The sequence below is a fragment of the Ascaphus truei genome, chromosome 6 (assembly GCF_040206685.1).
Source record: "Ascaphus truei isolate aAscTru1 chromosome 6, aAscTru1.hap1, whole genome shotgun sequence".
NCBI lineage: Eukaryota > Metazoa > Chordata > Amphibia > Anura > Ascaphidae > Ascaphus > Ascaphus truei.
In genome coordinates, this window is record NC_134488.1 from 61621746 (window position 1) to 61648790 (window position 27045).

The window sequence follows — 27045 nt, forward strand, 5'->3', positions numbered from 1 at the left end:
CTATTGTCTCTTTGGAGAGATGTGGAAATATCTCCTTTAAAACATTGGCTGCTATATTTGTAAAAGGTTTCTTGCACTAACGCACTTTAGATTTGTTATCATATTTGGTTACAATATATTTAATATTACTATATTCAATAGTGTTATATTTGGGTCTATATAGCACTCTTGTTTTCTTTTTAAAGTTCTCACAGTTGCATGGTTGATGATGAAGCGCAGAGTCCAGTTCTTGTATTATTCACCTCCAATTTGAACTCCACAGACACTTCATATGGTACACTTAAGATGTTACACAGCCAATGTGCAATCTCATTACACAGGATGTGCAGTCTCCTTGGCTGTCCTTGGGTGAGTGACAGGCCGATCAGCCTATCACAGAGGGAGAGTGATGTGCAACCTCACTTGCTGTCCCTGGGTGAGTGACAGGCAGCTTAGCCTATGACAGTGGGGGAGGGATGTGTATCCTCAATGGCTGTCGCTGGGTGAGTGACAGACTGTTCAGCCTATCACAGAGGGATGTGCAGACACCCTTAGAGAAATAGGTATATAGATATTATCATCAGCAGCCCTTGTTGATCCACTGCTGGATGAAGGCCTTCTAAATGATCTTCTACTGCAGTTGCAAGCCTCTCTTCTCCACATTGCTCCAACACATTTTCTGATTTCATCCTCCCATCTCACTTTCGGTCATTGTCTTGATCTTTTGAGAGCTATATAAATTATAATAATGAATGTAATATACAGTTATATTAAATCAAAAGGTGCCGATTATTTTTAATAGTGAGACTCCATTGAAGTTGGAGACTCAAATGCTAAAAAAAAAAATAATAAATCAGTGAGACTTGCAGAAAATCATAACATGTTAAAAACATAATAAATACAAAGTAGACCGAACTGTACAGTATTTTTATTTTAATTTTTTTCAATTATTTAAACAATTTTGAAAATACACTATACCTCGTAAATCTGCTTGTATTTTACTTAAAATCAGCTTTAAGAGAGAGTGGGGGGGGGGGGGGGGGGGGAAACACATTCATATTTTAACATCACAGGTCCTGTAATGGTCCAGGGGCCAGTAATTCTATGCAGGTCCCCAGGCACTGAAAGAGTTAATAACAAGAAATCACCAAGCAGGAGAGGAGAGAAGTGAATGTCGCAATAGCGACTGAGGTATCTGCGTTAAAACATCATTACACTAAATACTATAAAGCATAAGAGCATATAAAGCATCATCTAACGTCATTTTTGTAAAATACATATATTTGTTGATGGTGTAACCTTTCTAATCTTGCAGTGCAGAGAGTTGTTCTTAAATCAATTGGATAAGTCTCCAAAGTTGCCGGCAACCAGGGATAGACTAACACGACTGCCAGGTACTGGTCCTTTGGAGTAATTGTATCTATCCTGTAATGTTCAGCAAGGGTGTAACACATGAGCAAAGAGGTAAGGCATGGATAGGACATTACGTAGAACCAAGACTCAAAGCAGTGCGGGACACGATAAGAACATGTATACCACCTAATACAGCCACTTCATGCTAACAACGTGTCATAAATACACACTCGTATCAACATTTCTAATGTAGTTTAAAGTATGCAGAGCAGCGGGTGAGGAGGCACAGGCTGAAAACTTAGCACATGGGAAATGTCAACATTTCACCCCTTTGTGCTGCCAGGGGGGCAGAGTATTCCCTTGCAGGAAAGGCGTTAAAAGCTTGTGGGGCAGCAATAAATATACTAAGGGAGACCACCAGCAGGTTAGAGCAAAGGTTAGAGCAATGAAGTGTATTATACAAAACCCATATTGAGGACACAAGCATTCCATTCCTTTGTCAAAGGCTCTTTTTGAAGCCAAAACTTTGACTTCATTAACTACTATGTCATGGGGTCTGGCACTTCAGGGGCTCGTTTTTGTAGGGGTGATGGAGCGATCACGTAGTGCCGCAGCCCCTTCAGCACTCAAAGGGTGAAACCGCTTCATTTGGAAGTGCCTGTCTTTATTGGCATTTTATTATTCCGCAGTATCCGTTCCTGTATACTGATTAACAGTGCACCCCACACCCCCAAATTATACACATACACACACCATTGAGGGAGAGAGAAGATGAGCTGAACACATGTGTAAATGATTTTTTTTCAGGAACCATTATTCGCTGCGCTTAAGAGCTTACACTCCAATTTTGGAGCCTGGGGCAAAGGGAGATAAAGTGACTTGCTTAAAGTATAAATAGTTTGTTCAAGCTGCTCATTTTAAAAGTGAGTGGCAATCTCAGCTTTAACCCCCTCACTGCCAGTGAGTCCCGACAAAGGAAGCAGGTGACTCTGGCACTAAAGGGGTTAGAAGTGGCCAAAAGCTCAGCTCTAAAGATGTGGATTGTAAAGTGTATGAGTAAGTTTTGGGGTCAGAAACCCTTCTCTGGTAACATAGCTACACATGACTCTTCACAGTCCGTCCATCAGGGCTAACAGGTCATCTCCTTTGCTGGTGCTCTGAACACTCTGCTCCTCAGATCTGAACTCCCCCATGATTCGAGTCAACTCTTTGTTCCTCTCCTGATCCTGAAGGGAAAGAGAACCTGGAATTTCAATACATACAGACTGCTTTAAAGCTACACAGGGGCTGATGGGACAGACCCAGCCTGTGTAATAGAGCTGTCACAATGACCCGAGTACACGGTCACACAACATCAGCATGCAATATCCATGTGTTCTATTATTCTGTACAATAGCACATAGTCTAGTTGGTCTTGACACAATACACCCGAGCTACCTGCAAGTGTCTGCTCAGTCATAGCATAGGATCGTAGGCATTATTATGCACACACATATACAATCGGTCATAGGAGGTCCTTCATAAACTGTGATAGTGCCAATTCACTTGAATGTAATTTAAGGAGTCTTATGGCTTAGCACCATTTAGTAAAAAAAGGCATTATATTTACTGTAGTCCAAGGAGAGGTGCACTCACGGTACTTGAAATAGCTGCCACAGGTGCTAAGCAGTCCAGTGTAATCACACAAACTGTCGATAATCCAAAGAATAAAAAGTAGTGGCACGCTGCTGATCTTCAAAAGAAACGATGGGACTCATGAAGTGAACTCTGATAGAAAAAAATCACCACGATTTTTAAATGGCCATTTTTGCCAGCGTTGCTATTACGGTATGCAGAAAGACCCGGATACCTGTGATAGCAAAATTTGCTAAAATGGCGAGGAGCCGGCGACGAGATGATCGGCCCTCTGAAATTATTTTTTATTTAAATTTTATCACTAGTGTAGATGAGCAGGGGGTCTCCGTAGCAGAGCCGCGTTGATTTCAGGTCCGAGGACCCCCTGCTTCCCGAGATACAGGCCCCGTTATGGGGTGCCAGGGATGTCTATTGCATGGAAATGTTCCCGATCACGTGACGTGGGACATTTACATGCATAGGAGATGCCGGCACCCCATAACGGGGCATGTATCTCGGGAAACAGGGGGTACACGGACCTGAAATCAACGCGGCTCTGCTCCGGAGATCCCCTTGCGTTTTTATTTATTGATGTATTTTGTTGGCTACTGGTTTAAACTGGCGTTATCTAGTGGTTGGATTAACTAATTGTTGTGTTGGTTAGTGCTTTTAGCTATTACATTTATTTTTTTGGCTAGTGATGCGATTTGTTAGTGGTTTTATTTAGGTAACCGATTGGTTGGCTAGTGCTTGTAATTTGTGTTTCTGGGGATTTAGGTGCTTTAGGTTTTATTCTTGTGTATTTGAACATTCATGCTTTGGTATTGGGGTTACCATTGACTGCTATAGTAGCTTATCATGCCCATATTATATGGGCATGATGTAGTATTTGTAAGGATGTGCTCACCACAAACGAGACGGGACCGCGGTGCTAAGGTGGGAAAGGTTAGAACGCCACCCACAGCCACGAGGGCACGTCTTGAGAGTAGATTGGTCTGGGATTCCGGATCGGGGTAGGAGAGGTACGGTTGGTAGTGGAGGCCGTTTGCCAAGTCCAGGGTTAGAGAGAGGGACGTTGTCGTTTATCGTAAGCCAGGATCGGGATGCCAGAGGTGCGGAGAGTCGTGTAGCCGTATGCCGAGTTCGGGATGCCAGAGGTACAGGAAGACGTAACGGAAGCCGGTTCGGTTCACGAGGAAGTCTGCAAAATAGAACTAGGGAGGCAGAGAGTGATGAGAACAACTGGTTCTATGCTCAGCCAATGAGTTAGTGACTCTGCAAGGTATATATAGGAGAGAGGGTCCAATAGCAGTGCAGCAAGGTGGAGGTGTGTGGAAGGGCCTGGTTACAGCAGGGATAGGTCCAGAATGAGTCCCAGGGAAGGAGCCATAAAGCCCAGTAGTCGGACTGCATTTAATCGTAGCAATAGTTTGGGGTGCTGTGCCTTTAAGAGGCGGGTGCGCCTCTGTGTGGCCACGCCTCCGTGTAGCAGTGCCAGTGGCTGCGTGCGCGGACCCACGCCCTGATCCAAGGGCAGAAGAGGGAAGCAGACGTGCGCGCGCGCGCATAGGAGCAATGGAGATCGGCGGCTTGCTTCCGGAGTCCATGTGAGCCGCGGGGGACCCAGACGGAGCTGCAGGTAAGTGAGGAGCACGCCGTGAGCGGTGTGACTCCAGAATCCTCACAGTACCCCCCCCCTTCAGGGGTGACCTCCGGGCGACCATGCTAAGGCTTGGAGGGATTTCTATGATGAAAAGCCTGGAGAAGCCAAGGTGCGTGAAGATCCCGGTGAGGAATCCAAGAACGTTCCTCTGGTCCGAACCCCCTCCAGTGGACCAGGTATTGTACTCCTCCTCTGGAAATTCTCGAATCCAGGACAAACTGAACCTCGTACTCCTGTTGACCCTGAATCATAATCGGACGTGGAGAAGAAGTATTCTTGGAAAAGCGAGGACTCCGAAACACTGGTTTAAGTAAGGACACATGGAAGACCGAAGGTATCTTCATAGAAGGTGGAAGGCGTAGCTCGTAAGCCACAGGATTAATCCTCCTAACCACGGGAAAGGGACCGAGGAACTTGGGAGCAAGCTTCATGGTGGGAACCTTCAGTCGGATATTCCTAGACGAAAGCCACACCCTGTCTCCTGGGGCGAACTCCGGCACTTGGCGTCGAAGGCGATCTTTCTGGAGTTTCTGTCTCCCTGTAGCTACCCTTAAGTTCTCCTGAAGATTGGACCATAAGACCTTCAGGCGGGAGACGTGCTTGTCCACTGCTGGTACCCCTGAGGATAGCGAAGAGAAGGGTGACCGGGAAGGATGAAATCCATAATTTATAAAGAATGGAGATTCTTGGGTAGAGTCATTGCGAAGAGAGTTCAGAGCAAACTCAGTCCAAGGAAGCAGATCCACCCAGTCTTCCTGCGTATCAGTTATAAAACATCGAAGGTACTGTTCCAGGTTTTGGTTGGCCCTCTCCGTTTGCCCATTGGTCTGTGGATGGTATCCTGAGGAGAACTGAAGTGAAATCCCCAATTTTTGGGAAAAGGCACGCCAAAATCTTGACACGAATTGAGACCCACGATCAGAGACAATGGTAGAAGGTACTCCGTGAAGACGAAAAATCTCCTGGATGAAGACATCTGCCAGCCTGGAGGAATTCGGAAGACCCCTCAAAGGAACAAGGTGCGTCTGTTTGGAAAAACGATCGATGACCACCAGAATCGTATTCTTTCCTTTGGAGTCTGGAAGCTCTACAATGAAGTCCATAGAAATATGATTCCAGGGACGGTCTGGAATGGGTAAAGGAAGAAGAAGCCCAGCAGGTCTGACTCGAGGTACCTTGTTGCGAGCGCAAATGCTACATGCTTTGACAAACTCCACCACGTCTTTAGCCCTCTCTGGCCACCAGAAGGTACATTGAACCAGGTCGTTGGTCTTCCGTATCCCTGGGTGTCCTGCCGATTTAGAGGAATGACACCACTCGAGAACCTTTTTGCGGTGTTGGGGTGCCGTGTAGAGTCTTCCCTCCGGAACCTTGAGTCCCCCAGGAGTCTGTGACTGTTCGGATTGAATCTTGCCCATGATATCAAAGGAGTTAGCGGACAGGATACAACTAGAGGGAATAATAGACTCAAGCTGCTCCTCAGACCTGTCCTCCGCAAGGAACTGTCGAGATAGGGCGTCCGCCTTTAGATTCTTGGAGCCAGGAATGAAGGAGATAAGAAAATTAAAACGTGAAAAAAACAAAGCCCAGCGGGCTTGTCGAGCGTTCAAACGACGTGCCCCTTCTAGGTAGAGGAGGTTCTTATGGTCCGTAAGAATGGTAATGGGTGTCTCAGTACCCTCTAAGAAGTGTCTCCACTCTTCTAAAGCCAATTTGATCGCCAAAAGCTCCCTATTCCCGACATCATAATTCCGTTCTGCGGACGAAAATTTCTTCGAAAAAAATGCACATGGGTGCAGTCTGGCTAAAGGAGATGTTCTCTGGGACAAGACAGCCCCAGCCCCGATGTCCGATGTATCTACCTCCAAGGTAAAAGGGAGTTTAGGATCTGGGTGGGTGAGGATGGGAGCAGACACGAAAGCCTTCTTTAGCATATCAAACGCCCCTATGGCGGTCTCCGACCATGATGAAGGATCTGCACCCTTTTTAGTGAGGGCAGTTATGGGAGATACGGTAGAAGAAAAATTGCGGATGAAACGTCGATAATAGTTTGCAAAACCTAAAAAGCGTTGTACGGCTTTGAGAGTGGTCGGACGAGGCCAATCCAAAATAGCCTTAAGTTTCTCTGGATCCATATCGAAACCGGAGTCCGAGATAACGTAACCCAAAAACGCCACTGATTTGAGGTGGAACTGACATTTCTCCAATTTCGCAAAGAGATGATTCTCCCGAAGACGTAACAGTACTTGTTGAACGTGTTTAAGGTGTTCTTGAACGGATTTAGAAAAGATGAGGATGTCATCTAAGTAAACAATAAGAAATGTGTTAAGAATGTCCCGAAAAATCTCATTGACAAAATCCTGGAAAACTGCTGGTGCGTTGCACAAACCGAACGGCATAACCAGGTATTCGTAGTGGCCGTCATGGGTGTTAAAAGCAGTCTTCCACTCGTCCCCCTCTCGTATCCTTACTAAATTGTAGGCACCTCTTAGATCCAGTTTAGAAAAGATAGTTGCTCCCTGGAGGCGGTCGAAGAGTTCCGGAATCAAAGGCAGAGGGTAGCGATTTTTGCGTGTGATATTATTCAAACCCCGGTAGTCTATGCATGGACGGAGAGAACCGTCCTTCTTCTTGACAAAGAAGAAGCCTGCTCCGACCGGGGAGGAAGATTTTCTGATGAAACCCCTTTCTAAGTTCTCAGCAATGTAAGTGTTCATGGCCTTTGTCTCTGGGAGAGAGAGAGGATAGGATCTTCCCCTGGGAAGAGGTGCGCCAGGAAGTAAGTCAATAGGACAATCAAAAGAACGATGCAGAGGTAGAACCTCGGAACGTGCCTTGTCGAATACGTCACGGAATTCCCAGTACACAGAAGGTAAGGAGTTGATCTTCTCTGATATGGTAGACACTCCACCAATGCTCTGGAAAACCCTGGTACATGTCTTGGCACAAGAAGGAGCCCACTGAACGGGTTCCCGATCCGTCCAGTTGATGCGAGGATTATGAAGTTGAAGCCAAGGAAGACCCAAAATCAGCTCAGCAGAGGGAGTGTGGATTACATAGAGGGTAATGATCTCCGTATGGACGTCGACGAACTGCAGTAGAAGAGGCACCGTCTGTAGCGTGATAAATGCCGGCTTTAGAGGTCGACCGTCAATGGCCTCCAGGCCTACAGGCGTCCTCCTGTTGATAAATGGGATATTGTTCTGTCTAGCAAAAGTCTCATCAATGAAATTACCTGCAGAACCGGAATCAATGAACGCCCGTGCCCGGGTGTGAAACCCCTCTCCAGACAGTGTTATAGGCAAGGTTATCCTGGTGGGAAGGACGTCTTTGACGATGGGAGAAAGTGTCAGTATTCCCAACGAAACTCTCCGGTATCTCATTGGGAGCTGGCGTTTCCCGGTTTGTGAGGACACTGGGGTAAAGCGTGACTGGAATTGCCACAGTACATGCAAAGTCCGGCCTTGCGCCGACGTTGTTTCTCAGCAGGAGACAGCCTGTTGCCTCCCAACTGCATTGGTTCAGGAATGTCCCCGGAAGAAGGTGACGGAGCCACGAAGGAGGGAGCAAGACTTCTTGAAACCCGTTGACGGTAATGAGAACGTTCGTATTTCCGCTCCAGTAGGCGCTGATCCACACGAACAGCCAAAGCGATTAACTCCTCTAGGTTAGTGGGACGATCTCGCGCGGCGAGCTCATCCTTTAGGGTTTTAGACAGACCTTGCCAGAACGCAGAAGATAGAGCTTCATTATTCCAACCCGTCTCAGCAGCAAGAGTGCGGAACTCCACAGCATACACGGCAACAGAACGATCTCCCTGGGTTATGTGGTGGAGAGAAGAAGCTGCCGTTAACTTCCGTGCTGGGGTATCGAAGACTCTTCGGAATTCCTCGACGAAGAGATCGATGTCCTGTGTGAGAGCGCCCATGCCAGTGCCTGGTCGGTGAGAAGGGAGTAGATGTAGCCAACCCTGGAGACAGAAGACACAAAGCGAGAGGGAGAGAGACGAAATTGGACGAGACATTGGTTAATGAAACCCCGGCATCCTTGGTGATCCCCCGCATAGTGTTTGGGAGGCGGAATAAGTGGTTCCGGAGCGAACGGAGGTGTCGGAAAAGGATTAGCCGGTGCAAAGGGTGCCACGGGTGGAGGTTGCCGAGTGAGGGCTCGAACTTGAAGAGTAAAGGCATGGACGCTTTGCTGCAACGTATCCGTTCGTCTATCTGCTTGGTCCAGATAAGCCTCTAGTCTGGTAAAAAGAGCAGTATGGGCATTTAAAGTGCGCTCCACCTCAGCGGGGTCCATGTTTGTAGGGCTGAGCATAATGTAAGGATGTGCTCACCACAAACGAGACGGGACCGCGGTGCTGAGGTGGGAAAGGTTAGAACGCCACCCACAGCCACGAGGGCACGTCTTGAGAGTAGATTGGTCTGGGATTCCGGATCGGGGTAGGAGAGGTACGGTTGGTAGTGGAGGCCGTTTGCTAAGTCCAGGGTTAGAGAGAGGGACGTTGTCGTTTACCGTAAGCCAGGATCGGGATGCCAGAGGTGCGGAGAGTCGTGTAGCCGTATGCCGAGTTCGGGATGCCAGAGGTACAGGAAGATGTAGCGGAAGCCGGTTCGGTTCACGAGGAAGTCTGCAAAATAGAACTAGGGAGGCAGAGAGTGATGAGAACAACTGGTTCTATGCTCAGCCAATGAGTTAGTGACTCTGCAAGGTATATATAGGAGAGAGGGTCCAATAGCAGTGCAGCAAGGTGGAGGTATGTGGAAGGGCCAGGCTACAGCAGGGATAGGTCCAGAATGAGTCCCAGGGAAGGAGCCATAAAGCCCAGTAGTCTGACTGCATTTAATCGTAGCAATAGTTTGGGGTGCTGTGCCTTTAAGAGGCGGGGGCGCCTCTGTGTGGCCGCGCCTCCGTGTAGCAGCACCAGTGGCTGCGTGCGCGGACCCACGCCCTGATCCGAGGGCAGAAGAGGGAAGCAGACGTGCGCGCGCGCGCATAGGAGCAATGGAGATCGGCGGCTTGCTTCCGGAGTCCATGTGAGCCGCGGGGGACCAAGACGGAGCTGCAGGTAAGTGAGGAGCACGCCGTGAGCGTCGTGACTCCAGAATCCTCACAGTATTATGGCACAGTGGGTACAGAGTGGGTATAGTGGGTCCGTGGTGGGTGGTTAGGCCTCCCGGGTGGGTAGCAGGGGAGGGTGGGCTAACCCCTTAATTACTACAGTGGTTATTAATCGTCAAGGTGATTAAGGGACTAGGGGCTATTAGATTGTATTTTTTATGTATTGTTGCTGGCATCGGAGGACATGGCCCTTCAGTATGCTGATGAGGACGCCCTTCATGTTGGCAAGGGTAAGTAGAACGGTTTTTATTTACTTTATTTATGCTGCCTAGCTAATGTTGTGTTTAATAATGGACAAATAATCTATTATCCATATCTGGATAATAGTTATTTTGCACATTACTGTACGTGTTTGGGGGGGGGGGCCGAAGTGTATTTATTGAAATGTAGGCCATGTTTATTTTTTTAATACAGGAATGGTACCGCAAGCCAGCAGGGACAGACGGAGACCACCCGAGGACCCACGGACGTCCACGAGGACCACTCGAGGACCCCCGGACGCCCATGGGGACCACCTGACGACCCACGGAGACCTGAGGGGAGGACACGGCGACCTCAGTGGGGCCCCATGGGGACCCCCCGAGGGTCACCAGACATCCGTGGGAACCACCCGGGGCTACCAGACACCTGTGGAGATGACCCGTGGATCCCGTTGGGGCCCTCGGACACCAGCGGGGACCACCTGGAAGCCCACGGACACTCGCAGGGACAACCCAAGGGCCCTCAGACACCTGTGGGAACCCCCCGGGGTGCCCTGTGGGACCCATGGACACCCGCGAGGACGCCCGCCAGCCTGGGGTATTAATCCTGTGTCTTAAAAAAAAAATGGTTTTATGTGGGGGCACAGGGGGTGGGTGGGTTGTGTATTGGTGTTTATTAAATATTGTTATGGTTATTGGGAGCCTAGGAGGTGGGTAGTAGGGCTGTTGTGTGTATTTTGGTTTATTGTGGGTAGTAGCCCCAAGGATATATGTTTAGGTTTACCGGGTGGGTGGCGGTAGGGGTTAACCCCTTCATTACCGTAGCGGTATTAACTGCTTAGGTAATGAATGGGTTAAGTCCACCCGCAACACCCTCGCAAGGCCTAAACACCCACCAAGGGCCAAATACCACCTTTACCCACACCCGCTACCCACAATAAGCATGACACTGGTGGTTAACCCCTTCATTGCCTTAGCGGTTAGCCGCTAAGGTAATGAAGTTGCCTGTAAATGCATTTTTCATGCATTCGACTAATGCCGGGGGTCTTCGGTGCTGATATTAATGGATATCCGCTCCGGAGTCTCCCGGCATCAATCCGATGCAGGAAAATGCATTTTTTTTCTAAGTGCTGTCTCGCCGCTTATCGGCAGCTTCTCCCCACCTTCTTGCCAACTTTTTGTGGCAGGATGATTTGCATAGGAAATCTCCTGTCTAGAGCGGCTGGCGATTTCCCCCCCCCACCTCGGCAAACAAAAACCCGGCGATTTTGCCTCTTATCGCCGGCTAATCTGGCCTTACTGAATCGCTGTAGGCTTTTTTGGCGATAAGTGGCTTATTGCTGCTTATAGCATGAGGCCCTATGAGTTCATTATACATAGATCGACGTTGCGGTCCGCTTGATCAAGGTTCGCAAGCGGAGTGAAACTTCGATCTCTCTATAATAAACTCATAGTTTATTTTTAAGATCACCGGAGTGCCACTACTTTTTATGCTTCTTTTTACTCTGCCTACATAAATGTGGAAGAAGAGGGCAGAGACTCGAGATCTCTTTAATGAACATGTTCCACTTACATCACTCGCCTGAATGTTGATGACTTTATATGAGAGTTCATCCGGCCGTGTGAGGGCTGCATGCCTTTTTAAAAGGGAAAAACAAAATAGGACATTAATTCAAGAGGATGATCTCAGCCAGTTGCAAGTTCACCAGTCTCTGGAGTGACTTTATTAACCGTAAAGTAATATTTGACTCTGAGGATGATGTGCTCTTTTTTTGCCAATGGTTAGATCAGAAGGGTGGTTATATATGTTTGTCACGTCATTCCTTGGTGAGATTTTTTTGGGGGAAAAGATTGATATATAGCAGAATAAAAACACCTAACTCCTTATTCAATATAGTGAGAAGCGGGAGAATATACAAGCTGCATTCAGTACAATGATAGTGTGTTTTACCCGTTTATTACTGTATTGAATACGAGTCTAAGGAGCTGACTCTATATTATATGTGCTCAAGCGGTCGATTTGACCGTTTTCAGATAAAACGGCACATATAGAATCAGCCCCTAAGAAATATATATTCTTCATGAAGAGCATCTGTATCCTCTGATAAGTAGTCCCCAATTTGACACTTACTCTTCTTCTTTGTCGGTCGTAAACAGGTTCAGTCGGAAGCCGTGATCACTGCCAGGCGGTTTCTTTAGCTCCATACCCCCTATTAGTTGTGCCAGAAGGTTAAGCTCCTCTTTTGCCAGGGGGTTCGGCACAACGTTCTCCTACAGAAATAAAGGGAGATTCAGTATTAGGGCAGAGACAGGGAGCTCCGCTCATCCTAGACAGATGTTTACAATGCATAGAGTGGCATGGAAATGTCAGCCCTGCAAATAACCCTACAAAAGTTTGTTTACACATTGGAACTTTCAATTTTTCACGAATCTCTCAGGCCAGGTGGGGAGTTTATGACCCTGGTGACTAAATAAATAGTTCAAGGCCCAGAGTTAAATACTCCCTATGCTTTTCCCTCCATGAACACTGGGGAATATTTAAGTTTAACTTGATGGACATAGGTCTTTTTTTTAACTTTACCTACTATGCAAGTAGAGATATAGCAATAATACATTCCATGTATGGATTGTGGCATACAGTAAGTATGTAAAGGATCACGGGAATTTTAAATGTTTGCGACAGGTTGTATTCTCCGTCTGGTTAGAATCAAAATCTCAGTGCAGTATAATGCTTCCCATCACTCTGTTTATACGTGTCTAAAAAAACATACATGGATATCGTTTGTTGAGTAAGTCACCTGTATGATTCTCTTTCTAAACCTCTCCTGAAACATGCAGTGCACTCGGTTTCTAGGTATGTTGCCTCTATCATTGTCTGTTTGAAACATAAACGAGTATGTAGTTCTCAATCATTCCTTGCTTATGAAACCACTCATTAAACATACAGCACTTCAGTTTGTTGGCCTAACCTTGGTGTGAGATGCTGAACTCTTCAATGTCCCAGACATGTGAGTTTCCACAGAGCGGCTTATGCTGTACCTGTTGATACAGAACAGCCAAATTCACATCTTATAACCAGGTTTAATGCAGCAGTGGCCTGCATTCTTCCGCTGAACTGAATCTTCCATTATGTTAAAGTTGCTTAAAACAGTTTGTTTTCCTGTGGAGATGTGGTTTAGGCTTCGAACACTGAAGTTGGTTGTGTGGGGTTTGTTCCCAGCCTCAACCCTCTGTGTAATGCGTATGCAAATATAACTTACATGTTGGTCCCCAGCTTGAGCACTCTGTCTCCGCATAGATCGTAGGATCCCTCCCGGAGCGGAGTGATGTAATTCCCACCGTTCTGAAATTCCACTCTTTTCACTTCCTCTCCTTTGTAACTGAACACCCTGAAGGAAGAGCTGCATGAGAATGGATCGATTTCCTTGCATGTAATGAAGATCGCATTTGTGGGATTATTTATGTGTACCTGTCATGATAGCGCTGAGTGTATACAGCATTTTTGAGCAGTGTAAGTTTTCTCCAATTGGTTTATGTGAATGTCTTTCTTTTGATGAAGAAGACATCTCGTCTTTATTTATTTTTTATATTTTTGAGTGCGATGATATTTTGTTGCATATATGTATCCTAACAAAGCTGTTGCCTGCCCTTTACAAAATAGCAATGCTAAGGAGGTCTCTGTACCAGAGCTATGTAAGATTCACCTGATGAGCCCAGGAACCTCAGTACCCCATGGGACGGGCCCGGATGTGGGAAGCACAAAGCGCCCGTTGGAGTTCTGGACTTTGTCCTTCAGGAAGATGGAAACCTGCAGAGAAAAAGAGAGAGAGCGTGAAATACTGCATTTCTTGTAGAGGGGGGTCCCATGAAAGTCCATGGGGGGCAAAGAATTTTGTGTACAAGGGGATCCCATACAAATCTATGGGAAGAAATCACTTCTTGTAGAGGGGTATCCCATGAAAGTCTATGGGGAGAAATCACTTATTACATAGCTACATAGTAGATGAGGTTGAAAAAAAAAGACATACGTCCATCTAGTTCCACCTATGCTAAATTTAGACAACAGATACTTGGCGTATATTTGTATTTACAATATATTGATCCAGAGGAAGGCAACCAAAAAACTCCAGTGAAATATCATCTAATGATATCTCATAAGGGAAAAAATAAATTCCTTCCTGACTCCAAATATTGGATATCAGATTACTCCCTGGATCAACACCCTTCCCATGTTTACTTATTTGGTATATCCCTGCATACCTTTCCTTTCTAAAAAGATGTCCAACCTTATTATGAAGACATTTTAACTGCCCATACTGCAAAGAACCCTTTCCTTTGTTGCTGGTGAAATCTCCTTTCCTACAACCTTAAAGGGGTGACTATGTGTTGTTTGCACTGACCTTGGGCAGTACAAGCTACTTGTATTGTCCCCGAATACATTTTTGAATAGTTATCATATCCCCTCTTAGGCGCCTCTTTTCTAATGTAAACAAATCTAATTCAGCTAGCCTCTCCTCATAAATCACATTATCCATCCCCTTTATTAATTTGGTGGCTTTTTGAACTTTTTCTAGTTCCATAATGTAATTTTTTATGGAGTGGTGTCCAAAACTGTACTCCATATTCAAGTTGTGGTCTTACTAATGCTTTATAGAGGAGCATAATTATGTTTACTTCCCTTCCATCCATTGCCTGTTTAATGCAAGATAAGATCGTGTTTGCCTTTGCAGCTACTGCCTGATTTGGGACACTATTGCTAAGCCTGCTGTCTACAAGCACTCCTAAATCCTTCTCGATCAAGGATTCTCCTAATTTATCCCCATTTAATTTGTAAGTTGCCTGTTTATTCTTGTTTCTCAAATGCATAACCTTACATTTATCCGAATTAAACCTCGTCTTCCATTTACCTGCCCAAGTTTCCAGTCTCTCCAAGTCCTTCTAGAGAGAAATTACATCCTGCTCTGATTCTACTACCTTACACAATTTAGTGTCATCAGCAAAGGTGGAGACTTTACTCTCTATGCCAACCTCAAAGTCATTAATAACCCAGTTAATAAGCATGAGTCTCAGTTCCGATCCATGAGGCACTCCACTCACAACTTTAGCCCAACCGTAAAAAGTTCAATTTACGACCACTCACTGTAATCTATCTATCAACCAGTTTTGCATCCAGGTGCATATATTTTTACCGAGTCGAGTATGCTTTATTTTGTACACTATTGTAGAGGCGGTTCCCATGAAGGTCTATGACAAATAACATCTTGAACAAGATGATCACATTTATACTGAGGGGGAAGTGAGGCGTGCAGGAAAGAATACCTGGTAAAACACTTGCACTTATTAATCGCTGGATGTGTGTGCAATACAGTGTTAATTAAGCTGTTGTTAAAAGGCCCTTTTCCTAGAGAAGAGGTCCACAAGGAACACCTACCCTGATGTGCATATCTTGGAAGAAGATAAGCAGGGTTTGCCGAATAAGCTGAAATTCTCCGGCTGGGAGACAGTTATACATCTGTAGGAGCAAAAACAAATCCACATATTAAATTGATGCTGCCTTTTAACAATCCTTTTGTTTCGTATAATGTTCTTTCCCATTCTCATTTATGCAAAGGTTTTCATCTTGGGTTGTGACAGATTTGAATGCACCAACATGAGAATTCTTCATAGAGGAATCTTTCCTGACCCGCATAGACATAATGAAGAGACAAGTAAAGTTTGGAAAGCTCTGTATACTATAAATGTATCTGAGGCCCTCTCCTACAGTATGTTGGTCCATGTAAGGCCTCGTCCATGGTTGCTGCTTGCTGGCGGAGGCGCGCTTCCGCTCAGCACTGAGCCCCTACAGCCGCAATTAGAGCGGCTTTAGTAGGGGCTCGTCTACGCTTCCGCAAGCGCGCGGAAGCGTAGGTCTTACCAGAATTTTACATTTCAGCGCTCGGCGAAGCGCAGGGCCGATCACATGAGCGGTTCGCCCAATGAGGGCGAACCAGCTCAGTGGCATCACTGGCCCGCCCCCTGACGGCGCGCTTTTTAAGGCAAGGGAAAGCACCCGCTTTCCCTGAGCCTCAGCGCGCCTCAGCACGCCCGCCGGAACCATGGACGAGGCCTAAACCTACACTTCTCTAGGACCAACTCTACTAGGACTTTGAAAAACTGCAGAGTTCCAGAGCAGATGTCCAGCAGACACCCCAAACTACAACTCCCAAGATTTTGTATTCGGAGCATAAACTTTATTGTCAAATCTTCCAGGACTTTTATGTTTAGTAGAAATATTGCTGTAAAAGATTTTCCATGGGCCCTCTTAAAAATGGATGCATTTCTTCATTGTGGCTGAAAGAGTGGAAGCCCTTTTCATATTGCTTTTTTTAGAGTGTAAAGTCCAATAGCTTATTGTTTAAGAAGCCGTTATGTAGGAGTGGAACTATACAGCTAATTTATTACGAAGTGTAGAATTGTTGTACTCTTGACCCAATTTAATATTAGTTATCTGCTGTGTGTAAATAAGTCACTAAATTTCTGTATTGATAGGACCACTATAAAATGAAATAATCATTTTAAATATAAGATGAAATAGTACCTAAAACATGTTAAATAAAATTAATAAGTCTACAAAAAATGTTAAATAAAAAACGGCTAATAATTATTTTGCCACCAGACAGGCCTATAATTAAAGCAGTAATCTGCCCTGAAGCCTGTATGAGTTTAACTCATATATAAATGTTAGTATATCCCCCTCTGAGCAAGTCCTGCTCTTTGTTTATGTTTTAGTAATGTTATAAATGTTATAAATCATGTCTTCCCTAATCTCTAGCCTCTGAGGTTACCATGGTGACCTTTAGAGTGCATATATATATATATATATATATATATCTTGAACAGAGCATCAGATTTAAAAAATAAAAGCAGCCTTGGAAAAGGCAAGAAAAAAAATAGAATGCGGAGGGGGGGGAAGGGCGGGGAAATTTCGATCAGTGCATTTTTAACAGTAGTGGAGGGTTTACATATCCAAAAATGTTCTGCTTTGCCTTAACAACTTTAAGCATCAACGCCTTGCCCTTACGTCAATAAGCTGACGGAAGGTCTCGTCCACTTGATTCAGAATGCTGGGAGAGTCTCGGATGAAATCCTTGATGGCATCCATATGGTTGAAAGTGACCAGTAGGATGTCTTTGGGGCGTGGGCACAGCAGAACCTGGTACTTGAAGGCCATGGTCATCAGGTCATACAGCTGAATCCACAAAACGAAAGATCAATATAAGGAAGGAGGAGGTTAAGAGTTATATCCGTGTTACTGCACCTTCGAAAAACAAAAGCAAATGTAGGGTAAAGGATATGGGCCATGTTTACTAAGCAGTCTTCTGCCATAAGGCATCTTTTGGCGCTGGAAGACACCTTGCAGCTCATTCAAGTCAATATGCTGGAAGGTTTTTTTCTACTGACGAAAGGTGTCTTATGGGAGAAGGGGAGACTGCACATTTAAAAAGGTATCCTCTTTATCCATTGTGACGCTGAGGGGGTAACCAGGCTCACTAATAAAGGTTAAGCCCACTTGGTTGCCCCTGAACTGTGTTTTGGGGTCTTAGAGTGTTAGCTCTTGGACCCATGTATTGCGCATGTGTTGCCTTGCAGTGTGTAAGGGATACAGGTTAGTGTAAAGGAAGCAGGTTAGCTTACACTCTAGCTCAATACACCAAAAGACTGTAACATATTTTAACAGAAGCGTGTATAGAAGTATATTTTATTAAGCAGCAGTGATTTAAGAAAATATGTTTTACTTTATACATGTAACATAAGGCAGGGTCTTTTCATCTCGGGATCAAAGGAGAACTCCTGGCCACCCCAGGTTTTGGTGCCAGCTCGTCTCCTGGAAGTCCCATAGATCAAAGTAACACTTGTGCAATAGGTGTGAGCAGCCAGATGGGCAGGATAGCCAAGTTAAGTGCTAGCATCATGGGATGAAGGCAAGCTATCCTGGCCAGTTGTCACCTGCCCCAGACTTTTGGGCATTGAGCCTGCGGGGGGCTTGGAATAGTAAGTGAGCAAGATGGCGATCTGCGCACATGCCCTCTTACTTTTCTGAAGCCATATGTGCCAGCTTTCACAAACCTGGCAAATTGTGTAATTGGTCAGCGATGAAATTCCCACACCAAGGGTTGGTGGACAAGCTGTGGGACTGCCTGTCCCAAAGTGTATAAGACAGCAAGTTCCATCCCAGAGGTGTGATTCAATGTGTGTTCCAAGAATTCCAAGCTCTGAGTAAGTCATCTAAGATTCTCAGCGGCTAAGTGTCCAATTACAAGTCTCTAGCAGAAAAGGCTACTTGAAGGAAAAGCTGCCTAGATTATTTTGCTGTTTGTTTTGCAATGGTTACAAGGGTAAGCTTGGTCATAAGCCCCTACAACTAGAAAAGGTAGTTTGTGTTACCCCAGATTTCCAAAGTAAGTGTATTTTTAGTGTAAATTGTGTTACATTGTGTGTTTGTCTTTTCCAGAAATAAAAGACAATTTATTTTACCTCCTTGTTTTGCTCAATCATATGATCCCGGTATAAATGTGTTGATAAACCTGGTCTCCCGTGACATCCATCATTTGGTTTTTTTTTCAGGGATTTTTAGGAGACCGTTTTTCTTTTACGGTTTAACGCGTTCCCACCCTCTCCTTATGACCAGGATATAAGAAACGTGTGGCCTATTCAGTCTGTTCATTTTCCCTACTTACTGTAAAACTTTACTTGATCATCAAATTCCACCAAATTATGGTTCTAAGCTTTAGAAGCAAAAATAATCAAGAGAAGCAACCCAAGTAAAGGTAACTAGCGGCGGTAAACATGCGGTAGTATTGGTGGGTTTGGAGTACTACTACTTTTTAATTTACACACCAAAAGTTCTAATTTCATTTTAATTAAGAAAGGGTTTATTTTAGAAACACCAGCCCCCTATCTGTTTGACTAAATCTTCTAAGAAATTTTTCAAAAATGTAAGTTAGATAGCTTTGTCCCAGTGTTTAATAAATGTGGATTTTTTATTTTTTAAATCAATCACGGTGCCACTTTTTCTAAGCCATTAGCAACTAATATATTGCATGTTTTACAGCATAAAACTTATCAGGAGAGACTCAACATGTATAGTCTTGGAGAAAGGGTGGGAGAGGAGATATGAGGGAAACTTTCACATACTGTATATCAAATGGGCAAGAGGGAAGCATTTTTGCTAGAACAAGAGGTTATGCGCTAAAGATGAAGGATGGGATACTCAGGGTAACATGAGGAAATACTTATCCAAAATAGTGGGTGCATGGACCAGCCTCTCAGATGTGTAGTGTACTGTATTAGTAAACAAATAACAATACTTTATATTTATGGGAAGTACATAAGGATATCATATACGGGGGAGAAAGGAAGGGGTTAAAATAGTGTCTGAGGCTTTGCAGGAGTTTAAGATGAGTATATTAGGTGGGTTAAGTAGTCCTTATTCGTTTGCACATTTTAAGTCCCTTTTGCCTTGACCGCTTCTACTGAAGGGTTGTCCATGAATCACTTCCCTATACAATGGTGAAAACCCCTGAACACCCAGCTTCTTCAGGCCCCTTACGTACCTTGTCCATGCTCGCTTGGTTCAACCTCATGATGGAAGCGTGGGCCAACCGATCAAACACGGTCCTCAGAGCCTTCTTGGAATACAGCTCCTGTGGCTTAAACAACTCCTCCATGAACTTCTTATTGAACATTGTGGTGATGATGTCATTCATAACTGGAAGAGGAGAGCATGAGTGGTCACTGGTGAAGCAGCAGGACACGGGATTCTGTTCTTTCTATAGTGGTGCTAGGGAAATCTTGGAAGAAGGCCAGGTTTTGTAAAGCATTTTCTGCAGGTATGAATATGGATACTCTAGTCTAAGGGACAAATCATCTAGTGGAAATAAAAGGGGTAGTAGCAAAATTAGGGCAATTTGCTGGAATGTTTGAGTCAAGCGCAATATCTAATATTAATTACATTACTTGCTTTACTTAACACACTATTTGACTGCTGTGTATGTCTGTGTATGTCACTGCTAGAAGGTTCAAAATTACATGTAAATTAAACAAAATAGATATAGATTGAAGCAGAACTCCCCCTTAAAGCTGCAGTTCAAGCTGTCATTTAACAAAATGCCATTCAATACGTGCAACAATACAATCTTCACACTGACAAGGGATTAGCTAAGTTGCTGATCAATCCGTTCTCCTGTAACCGATCGCTGAAATTCGGCTGGGGGTTCACTAAATGCATCTTGGGTAATCTTCTGCTGCACTGACAGACAAAGGTTTGTGAGGAAGATCATGTGACCAGGCAGGTATGAGATTCAGTTGGTTCAATGCTAGTTAGGGCAGGGCTCAAAAAGGTGATGCTGTTTCAGAAGGGGAAGGTGATGTGACTTTGTATATGGTTGCTATAGGAAGAAAAATACCTGTTACATTAGAATACATTAAAAAATGTCTTTAAAATTGTTTTATTTTTATTTTTTATATGCTACAAGTATTTTCTCATAGTACAGAACTGATCTATTTAAAAAAAAACAAAAAAACACACATGTAGGAGGATATTGCTTGAACTGCAGCTTTAAAAAGGATTTAGTCAATTGTTTTAGCTTACCCAAGCTTTTGCTTCTTGTTTTTGCAGTATTTAACTAGTTTAGGCTTGCAATGAGATACTAATTAGGTTTTTGTAATTGTTATTTATGGATTTTAAATACTTCGTCGTGACGTCATCGTACCGTGAAGGTATTAAAGGATGGAGATATCCGAGGTTAACCCACAGCCCCTGACGAAGCTTGCAGAGGGAAACGCACAGGACCATTGAACTTCCTAAACTGTGGACCTTAACCAGCTGGAGCCAGAGAATTACCACGCCGCCCCCTGAGTGACAGAAGGATTCGGAAGTGATGTCATGAGAGCCGGTGAGGGAGCTTTGTCATCAGCACCAGCTGGGAGTGGAGCAACAGTGTCCCATCTCTGACCAAATTGAGTGGTCTATTTCTGAGATTTCTATTGTGAATGTGTGAGGGCATTTACATCAACTCTCTATCCATTTAACATGTTATAAACGATATTGTACTACAGTATGCCTTTCTTCTTGTCTTTTTGAATATGGAAGACCCTTGATTTCCAGCAGCTCAGAAGACCCACTAATTGCATCGAAGAATTTGCTAAACCGCTGGAATATTTCTCACATCAAGAGTGGAACAAAATAGTCTATCCATTCACTCTCTATTTTCATATAGATCTGTACTATAGTCTCTCTCTATTTTTGTATATACCTGGGGCTCTCTTGTGCTGAAGATTTTCTGAGAATTGTTTGCCAAATCCTTCAACGCCCCTTTCTAAGGAGCAGTAGTTGTCCCGAGGGTTATATAGTATATTCTTTAAGATGTTTCACTTCACTGTTTACACTAAGTTTGAGATATAGATTCTTTAAAAGGTGTTTTTTTTTGCGCTTGTTCACTTTTCTGTTGCATCACAGTAAGCTCTGGAGATCTTACAGTTTGATTTTAGTATCTGACATTAGGATTCAGAACAAGCTCACCCACTTCAAAAGACAGCGACACTACAGCTAAGCCGCTACTTTATACCAGAGTTTATTAACGTAGAATAAAGGGAATGGGAATGACAGACAGGGAAGCAAAAAGCATTACATCCCATTATAGAAGGTGAGATGGTAACATTTCCCATTGCTCCATAAAACTGATCCTTAAATGGTGAACTGGCACATGTAAAACACTGACATCAATTTATAGTCAAATCACAGTAATGAGCAAATATATAAAGACCCACAAGGGGTGAATTCACAAAGCTTCGATAACAGGTATCGGAGTTCATTCAGCATTAGTTGCCATTGACTTGACACCAGTTATTGGAGCATCTCAAATTCCCAGTGTCCAAAAACTGAGATTTTTTTTTTTTTTAAATCTTATCTTTACTGGCAAAAGCTACAGTAAATAGCCCTCATCCAGGATGTTATAACCAAAGAAAACCATCCAGTGGCACCAATTGAATACCCAAGTAAGTAACACTAGTCACGCTATACAAGGTACAATCTACACAATGATTCCCTGTCCCTAAGAAGAATCTATTTTATGGAGATCAAATAACATGCCGAATGTCACAGGGAACATCCTCTGGATCTGTACCAGGGATATCCTACTTCAATGGTAAATGGCTTCATCGCAAGGCCTCTCCTAATTCTTAGTTAGTGATCTACCTCTTCCATCTCATAACAAAGCAAGCTTAGTGTATGTAGGGTCTAAAAGAGGCCACGGAAGGAAAGCGTTAGGGGTGTTATACTGTACATAGCGGACAGACAGACACAAGAGAGAAGTGAGAAAGTCCTTTCGTTACCAAAAGGGTAGTGGAACACATGCAACAGCCTACCAGCAGAGGTGGAAAGGGCAAAAGCAGAAATGGAAGCCAGCTTCCCCTTCATATTAATCTCTTTGTAAAGCATATTTTTTCAGTCTGAAATGATATATATTTCTGCATATTTCTTACATCGTTTTTATTACATTAATATTTATTTACTTTAAAGTTTTCATAGAATTAGCTTTAAAGGCTTAACATGTCTGTATATAATTCAAGGCTTCAACGTTGCTCTAAGTTCAGTGACTCTGTGTAATGAATTACTAGTAAGTAAATGATTAGCATTATCCCCACTGGAAAGGTCTATATGTTTTCCCGATGGGCAGATAGACCCTTTCACCAGTCACGAATTCCAGCTGGGGTTTAGATCTGATTCAGCTGGGATTTAGATCTGATTTTTGAAGTGAAAGTTATTTGCTGGCACCTACAAAAATGTCACTTACACAAATTACCTTCATGGTGCCGGAAGTAGAGTAAAGAAAATGACGTCATTGTGGGCAAAAGGGTCTGTCTCATGCGTAGCAGCTGCCGGGGCTGGCGCGAATGCGCAGAGACCTCCGGCGCGCATGTGCAGAAGCAAGGTGACACACACACACAATTAGTGTTAGCCAATGGCATGAAAGGTGTTAAATGTGAAGTCTCACATGAGTACAATTTAATAAAAGGTGATATGTTTAATGGGTTTAAATGAGGTGATGGATGATTGTGTTGTCCTGGCAAGCTCTGGGGTCCAGGTTCCTGACTACAGGAAACCCCTTCTTCACAGTCTTCTTTTACATTGGGCCAGTGTTTCTGGCAGAGTTCCATGGTACGCTGGTTCCCTGCAGTCTTCAAGATTGCACATTTTAATTACCTCCATTGTACATTTTAATTACCTCTATTGTCTTCATAACAGCCCTCAATATGGCCTCACTCTCTCATCAGTTGTGACTCTGGATGCAGTTGGTCCAAAAATTGACCAGCAAGGTGTCATCTACATTCAGTTTTACAAGACGCACATTTACATGAGGTAAACAAAATGATGTTGTTCTTCCAGGGCCAGACGGCACATTCAAGTAAATGGGCCTTAAGATGTCTTCTAGCACAGGAAGATGTATTGGAGCATACACATAGAAGTTTCACTTAACATGCGGGTGCTCACCACACACGCTTTTTTTTAACAGGCAGTAATAATGTATTGGGCCATCATGAATGTTCTTTACAGATGTAGTTGAAAACATGGGCTACACACATAGCTGTAAATCTAATATCCTAAAAGCCTAAAATGTTATGTACAAACTAAGGGACTAAAGCCCATATTTACAAAGCAGTGCTGCTCCATCTTCTAGCGCCAAGTGAATAGGCTGTAAGGTGTCCACCGGTGTGTTATGGAACTGCTTTGTAGATATGAGCAAGAACCCTTTATATAAAAAATTATGCTGAGAAACATTTTCAACTACTGTATATGGCAGCGAAGGGGTTAATATTAAAGACATATCCCTTTAGCTTCTCCTATAACCTAAACTGATGAATTTGTGTTGAAACCGCACAGCAATGCCCCTAAAGTGCCAAAAGCATGAGGAAAAGGCAACAAGGCCCCAGTGTTATAGAGGCGTCATCTTATCTCGTCTAAGGTGCACAGTACCTCGTTTTCTGTCCTGGTCTGTCCAATCGTCTACGAGGAGCAGACAAAGCAGAGGTTGATACGAGAAAACAAAATATCACATCAACATTTCAAAAGAGTGTTATACAAGAACGTATTACTGAATGGATTGAACCCTAATGTGTAGACGTGTAATGTTCTGCAGACCTGAATTCCAACTTCCTGCAATGGCTTCCCCGATTCTCTCAAAAGCTGCACCCGTCAAGAAAACTCTGTCATTGTTGATTTTTGATCAAATAAACACCACTGTGTATCTTTCCTGACATGCTCTTTCTTAACTTAAACAAGTACTGTATATTATGTTGTTTTTTTTCATTCCGAGAACATACAGTACACTTTGTGGCAAGGGAACCAAACGTGCTCTGATTTTGGTTTCAGAAGTAAAAGTACACAAGGTTTTATCGATGGAACGATCAGTTATTTTTTACTGTAATAACGTTAACGCAAATTGTTTACATAAAATAAAAACTTTCCTAACTTGATCTTTAACACAATTCTTTTTTAAAAGTCTAAAAGGCACAAAAGTTGCCATTAATTAGCTTTTAGCAATGCTTGTGGTTGAAAATGGTAATTGCTGTATAGCTAATGAAGAGAAGCAATTTCCCCAGTAACTGATAGTAGCATCTGGAGCACACACATGACCATGCTCTTGGGATGAGAGCGCTGATCCCTCAGTAACTGGCCTTTAGATATATTGTATAACATTCCTTACATTTGCCTTCACTCATTCTTCCCCAACATCACGTATTATGTTCCTGAAATGTATCACATCACACATAGCTTGTTCAGTCAGTGTCAGCTGCAAGAAACTATTTTGACTTTTCATAGATGGAGAAGAGTCAAATAACAAATGAAATTATGACGGAGTATTAAATAACTCCCCCCCACCCCATTCCTCCTATTTCTCCATATAACCGCTTCCTATAATTCCTCTGATTGCTCCATATAACTGCTCCCTATAACTCCTATAAGGAGGTGTTGTAGGTCACATGAATATGGAACAACAGGAGGACTTATAGGACGCGGTTATATGGAGAAATAGGAGGAGTTATATGGAGAAATAGGAGGAGTTATATGGAGAAATAGGAGGAGTTATATGGAGCAGTAGGTGTTATAGGGAAGAGGTTAATAAAAGGAGTTATATGAAGCAATATGAGGAATTATAGAGAACGGTTATACGGAGTAATAGGAGGAGTTATAGGGAGCGGTTATATGGAGCAAGATGTTAAATTACACATTATAAATTGTCAGCTTTTAGGCGTTGGACCCTCCTTACCTACTATACCAGTGTATGTTAATGTGTAATTTCATGGTTATTGTCTTCACACACATTGTACTGCACTACAGAACATGTTGACACAATTTAAGTACATTATATTAACAATATCAAAGTTTAGATCTCACTTCTCCCTAGCCACATGCATCATATGTAAGAAACATGATTAACGAGCTTCATGCATTTGAAGTTGGGTGGACATATCAATTGTACCCCTTCCATGCTAGAGGTAAGGAGGAGTTTAAGGAGGGGTTAGATACTTCCCAGAGGCCTCTGAGTGTCCCTATGATTATACCATGTCGTTTCCACTCTACCGCATCTACCGGGAGGCATTTCCATGCGTGTACGGCCTCTCGTAGTAGTTTTTTGGGGTGGAGGTATCAGGGTTATGTTGTCGCACGCACCTTTCTTGGCTTTATCCGGGGGGATGTTCTGAGCTCGCAGACGCTGGTCTAGGATGTAAAGCATCTCTCCCCCCAGGTTTATGAAGAGCAGGGGGAGTGTGCGCAGAGACATGACTGTGGGGATAGGACGGGAGTGATACACACAGGGAAAACAGGGGTTACAGGGCAGGGAATCACACAAAGACAGCAGGGAGAAATGAGGGTATAGGGCAGGGAGTCACACAGAGAGAGCAGAGGGCATAGGGCAGGGAGTACCACAGAGAGAGCAGAGGGTATAGGGCAGGGAGTACCACAGAGAGAAGAGAGGGTATAGGGCAGGGAGTACCACAGAGAGAGCAGAGGGTATAGGGCAGGGAGTACCACAGAGAGAAGAGAGGGTATAGGGCAGGGAGTCACACAGAGAGAAGATAGGGTATAGGGCAGGGAGTCACACAGAGAGATCAGAGGGTATAGGGCAGGGAGTCACACAGAGAGATCAGAGGGTATAGGGCAGGGAGTCACACAGAGAGAGCAGAGGGTATAGGGCAGGGAGTCACACAGAGAGAGCAGAGGGTATAGGGCAGGGAGTCACACAGAGAGAGCAGAGGGTATAGGGCAGGGAGTCACACAGAGAGAACAGAGGGTATAGGGCAGGGAGTCACACAGAGAGATCAGAGGATATAGGGCAGGGAGTCACACAGAGAGAGCAGAGGGTATAGGGCAGGGAGTCACACAGAGAGAGCAGAGGGTATAGGGCAGGGAGTCACACAGAGAGAGCACAGGGTATAGGGCAGGGAGTCACACAGAGAGAGCACAGGGTATAGGGCAGGGAGTCACACAGAGAGAGCACAGGGTATAGGGCAGGGAGTCACACAGAGAGAGCAGGGGATACAGGGCAGGGAATCACACAGAGAGGGCAGAGGGCAGGGAGTCACACAGAGAGAGCAGAGGATATAGGGCAGGGAGTCACACAGAGAGGGCAGAGGGCAGGGAGTCACACAGAGAGAGCAGAGGATATAGGGCAGGGAGTCACACAGAGAGCGCAGAGGGTATAGGGCAGGGAGTGACAGAGAGAGCAGGGGATACAGGGCAGGAAGTACAGCCCCCCTAAGTTCCCGGCCCCTCTTGTCTCGCCCCGGTGTTCGGTTCCCCCCTCAGCCCTGGTTCCGGTCAGGCCTCCCCCAGACTCTTCGTGCTTATAGGCCGCAGACGCCACAGCTCCGTTGCTAGGTCACGGGCTGGGCCGGATCAGCCAATCAGAGCGTGCCTTGCTGCTGCCTCTGGATGCTGTATTTATGCTAGTGAAGTCATGGAATGCATGGCTTCCCTTCTTATGGGATTATAATGGGATGCAGAGGGTACTTCAATGGGATCACCCCAACAGGATCTTGACGAAAGAGGCACCCTTCTTTAAAATG

General features: G+C 44.5%; 1 protein-coding gene across 4 annotated transcripts; it reads right to left on the reverse strand.

Annotated features, from left to right (window-relative positions):
* Positions 1–901: 901 nt before the first annotated feature.
* OSCP1 (organic solute carrier partner 1) lies at positions 902–26829 on the reverse strand. Of its 4 annotated transcripts, none has more exons than XM_075604529.1 (11): positions 25649–26828; positions 23951–23980; positions 19530–19684; positions 16997–17164; positions 15368–15448; positions 13641–13744; positions 13197–13325; positions 12906–12975; positions 12068–12207; positions 11519–11573; positions 902–2558 (listed from the first exon to the last, which is right to left on the reverse strand). In XM_075604529.1, exons 1-11 carry the CDS (start codon positions 25758–25760, stop codon positions 2442–2444), a joined length of 1161 nt encoding a protein of 386 aa, XP_075460644.1. In that variant the 5' UTR covers positions 25761–26828; the 3' UTR covers positions 902–2441. The 4 variants fall into 4 exon arrangements, 3 of the variants coding, with proteins under 3 accessions (XP_075460644.1, XP_075460643.1, XP_075460645.1); XM_075604528.1 differs by having other exon boundaries at positions 11510–11573; positions 25649–26826; XR_012802183.1 differs by lacking the exon at positions 902–2558 and adding an exon at positions 12735–12811 and having other exon boundaries at positions 11510–11573; positions 25649–26829.
* Between the last annotated feature and the right edge of the window lie 216 nt (positions 26830–27045).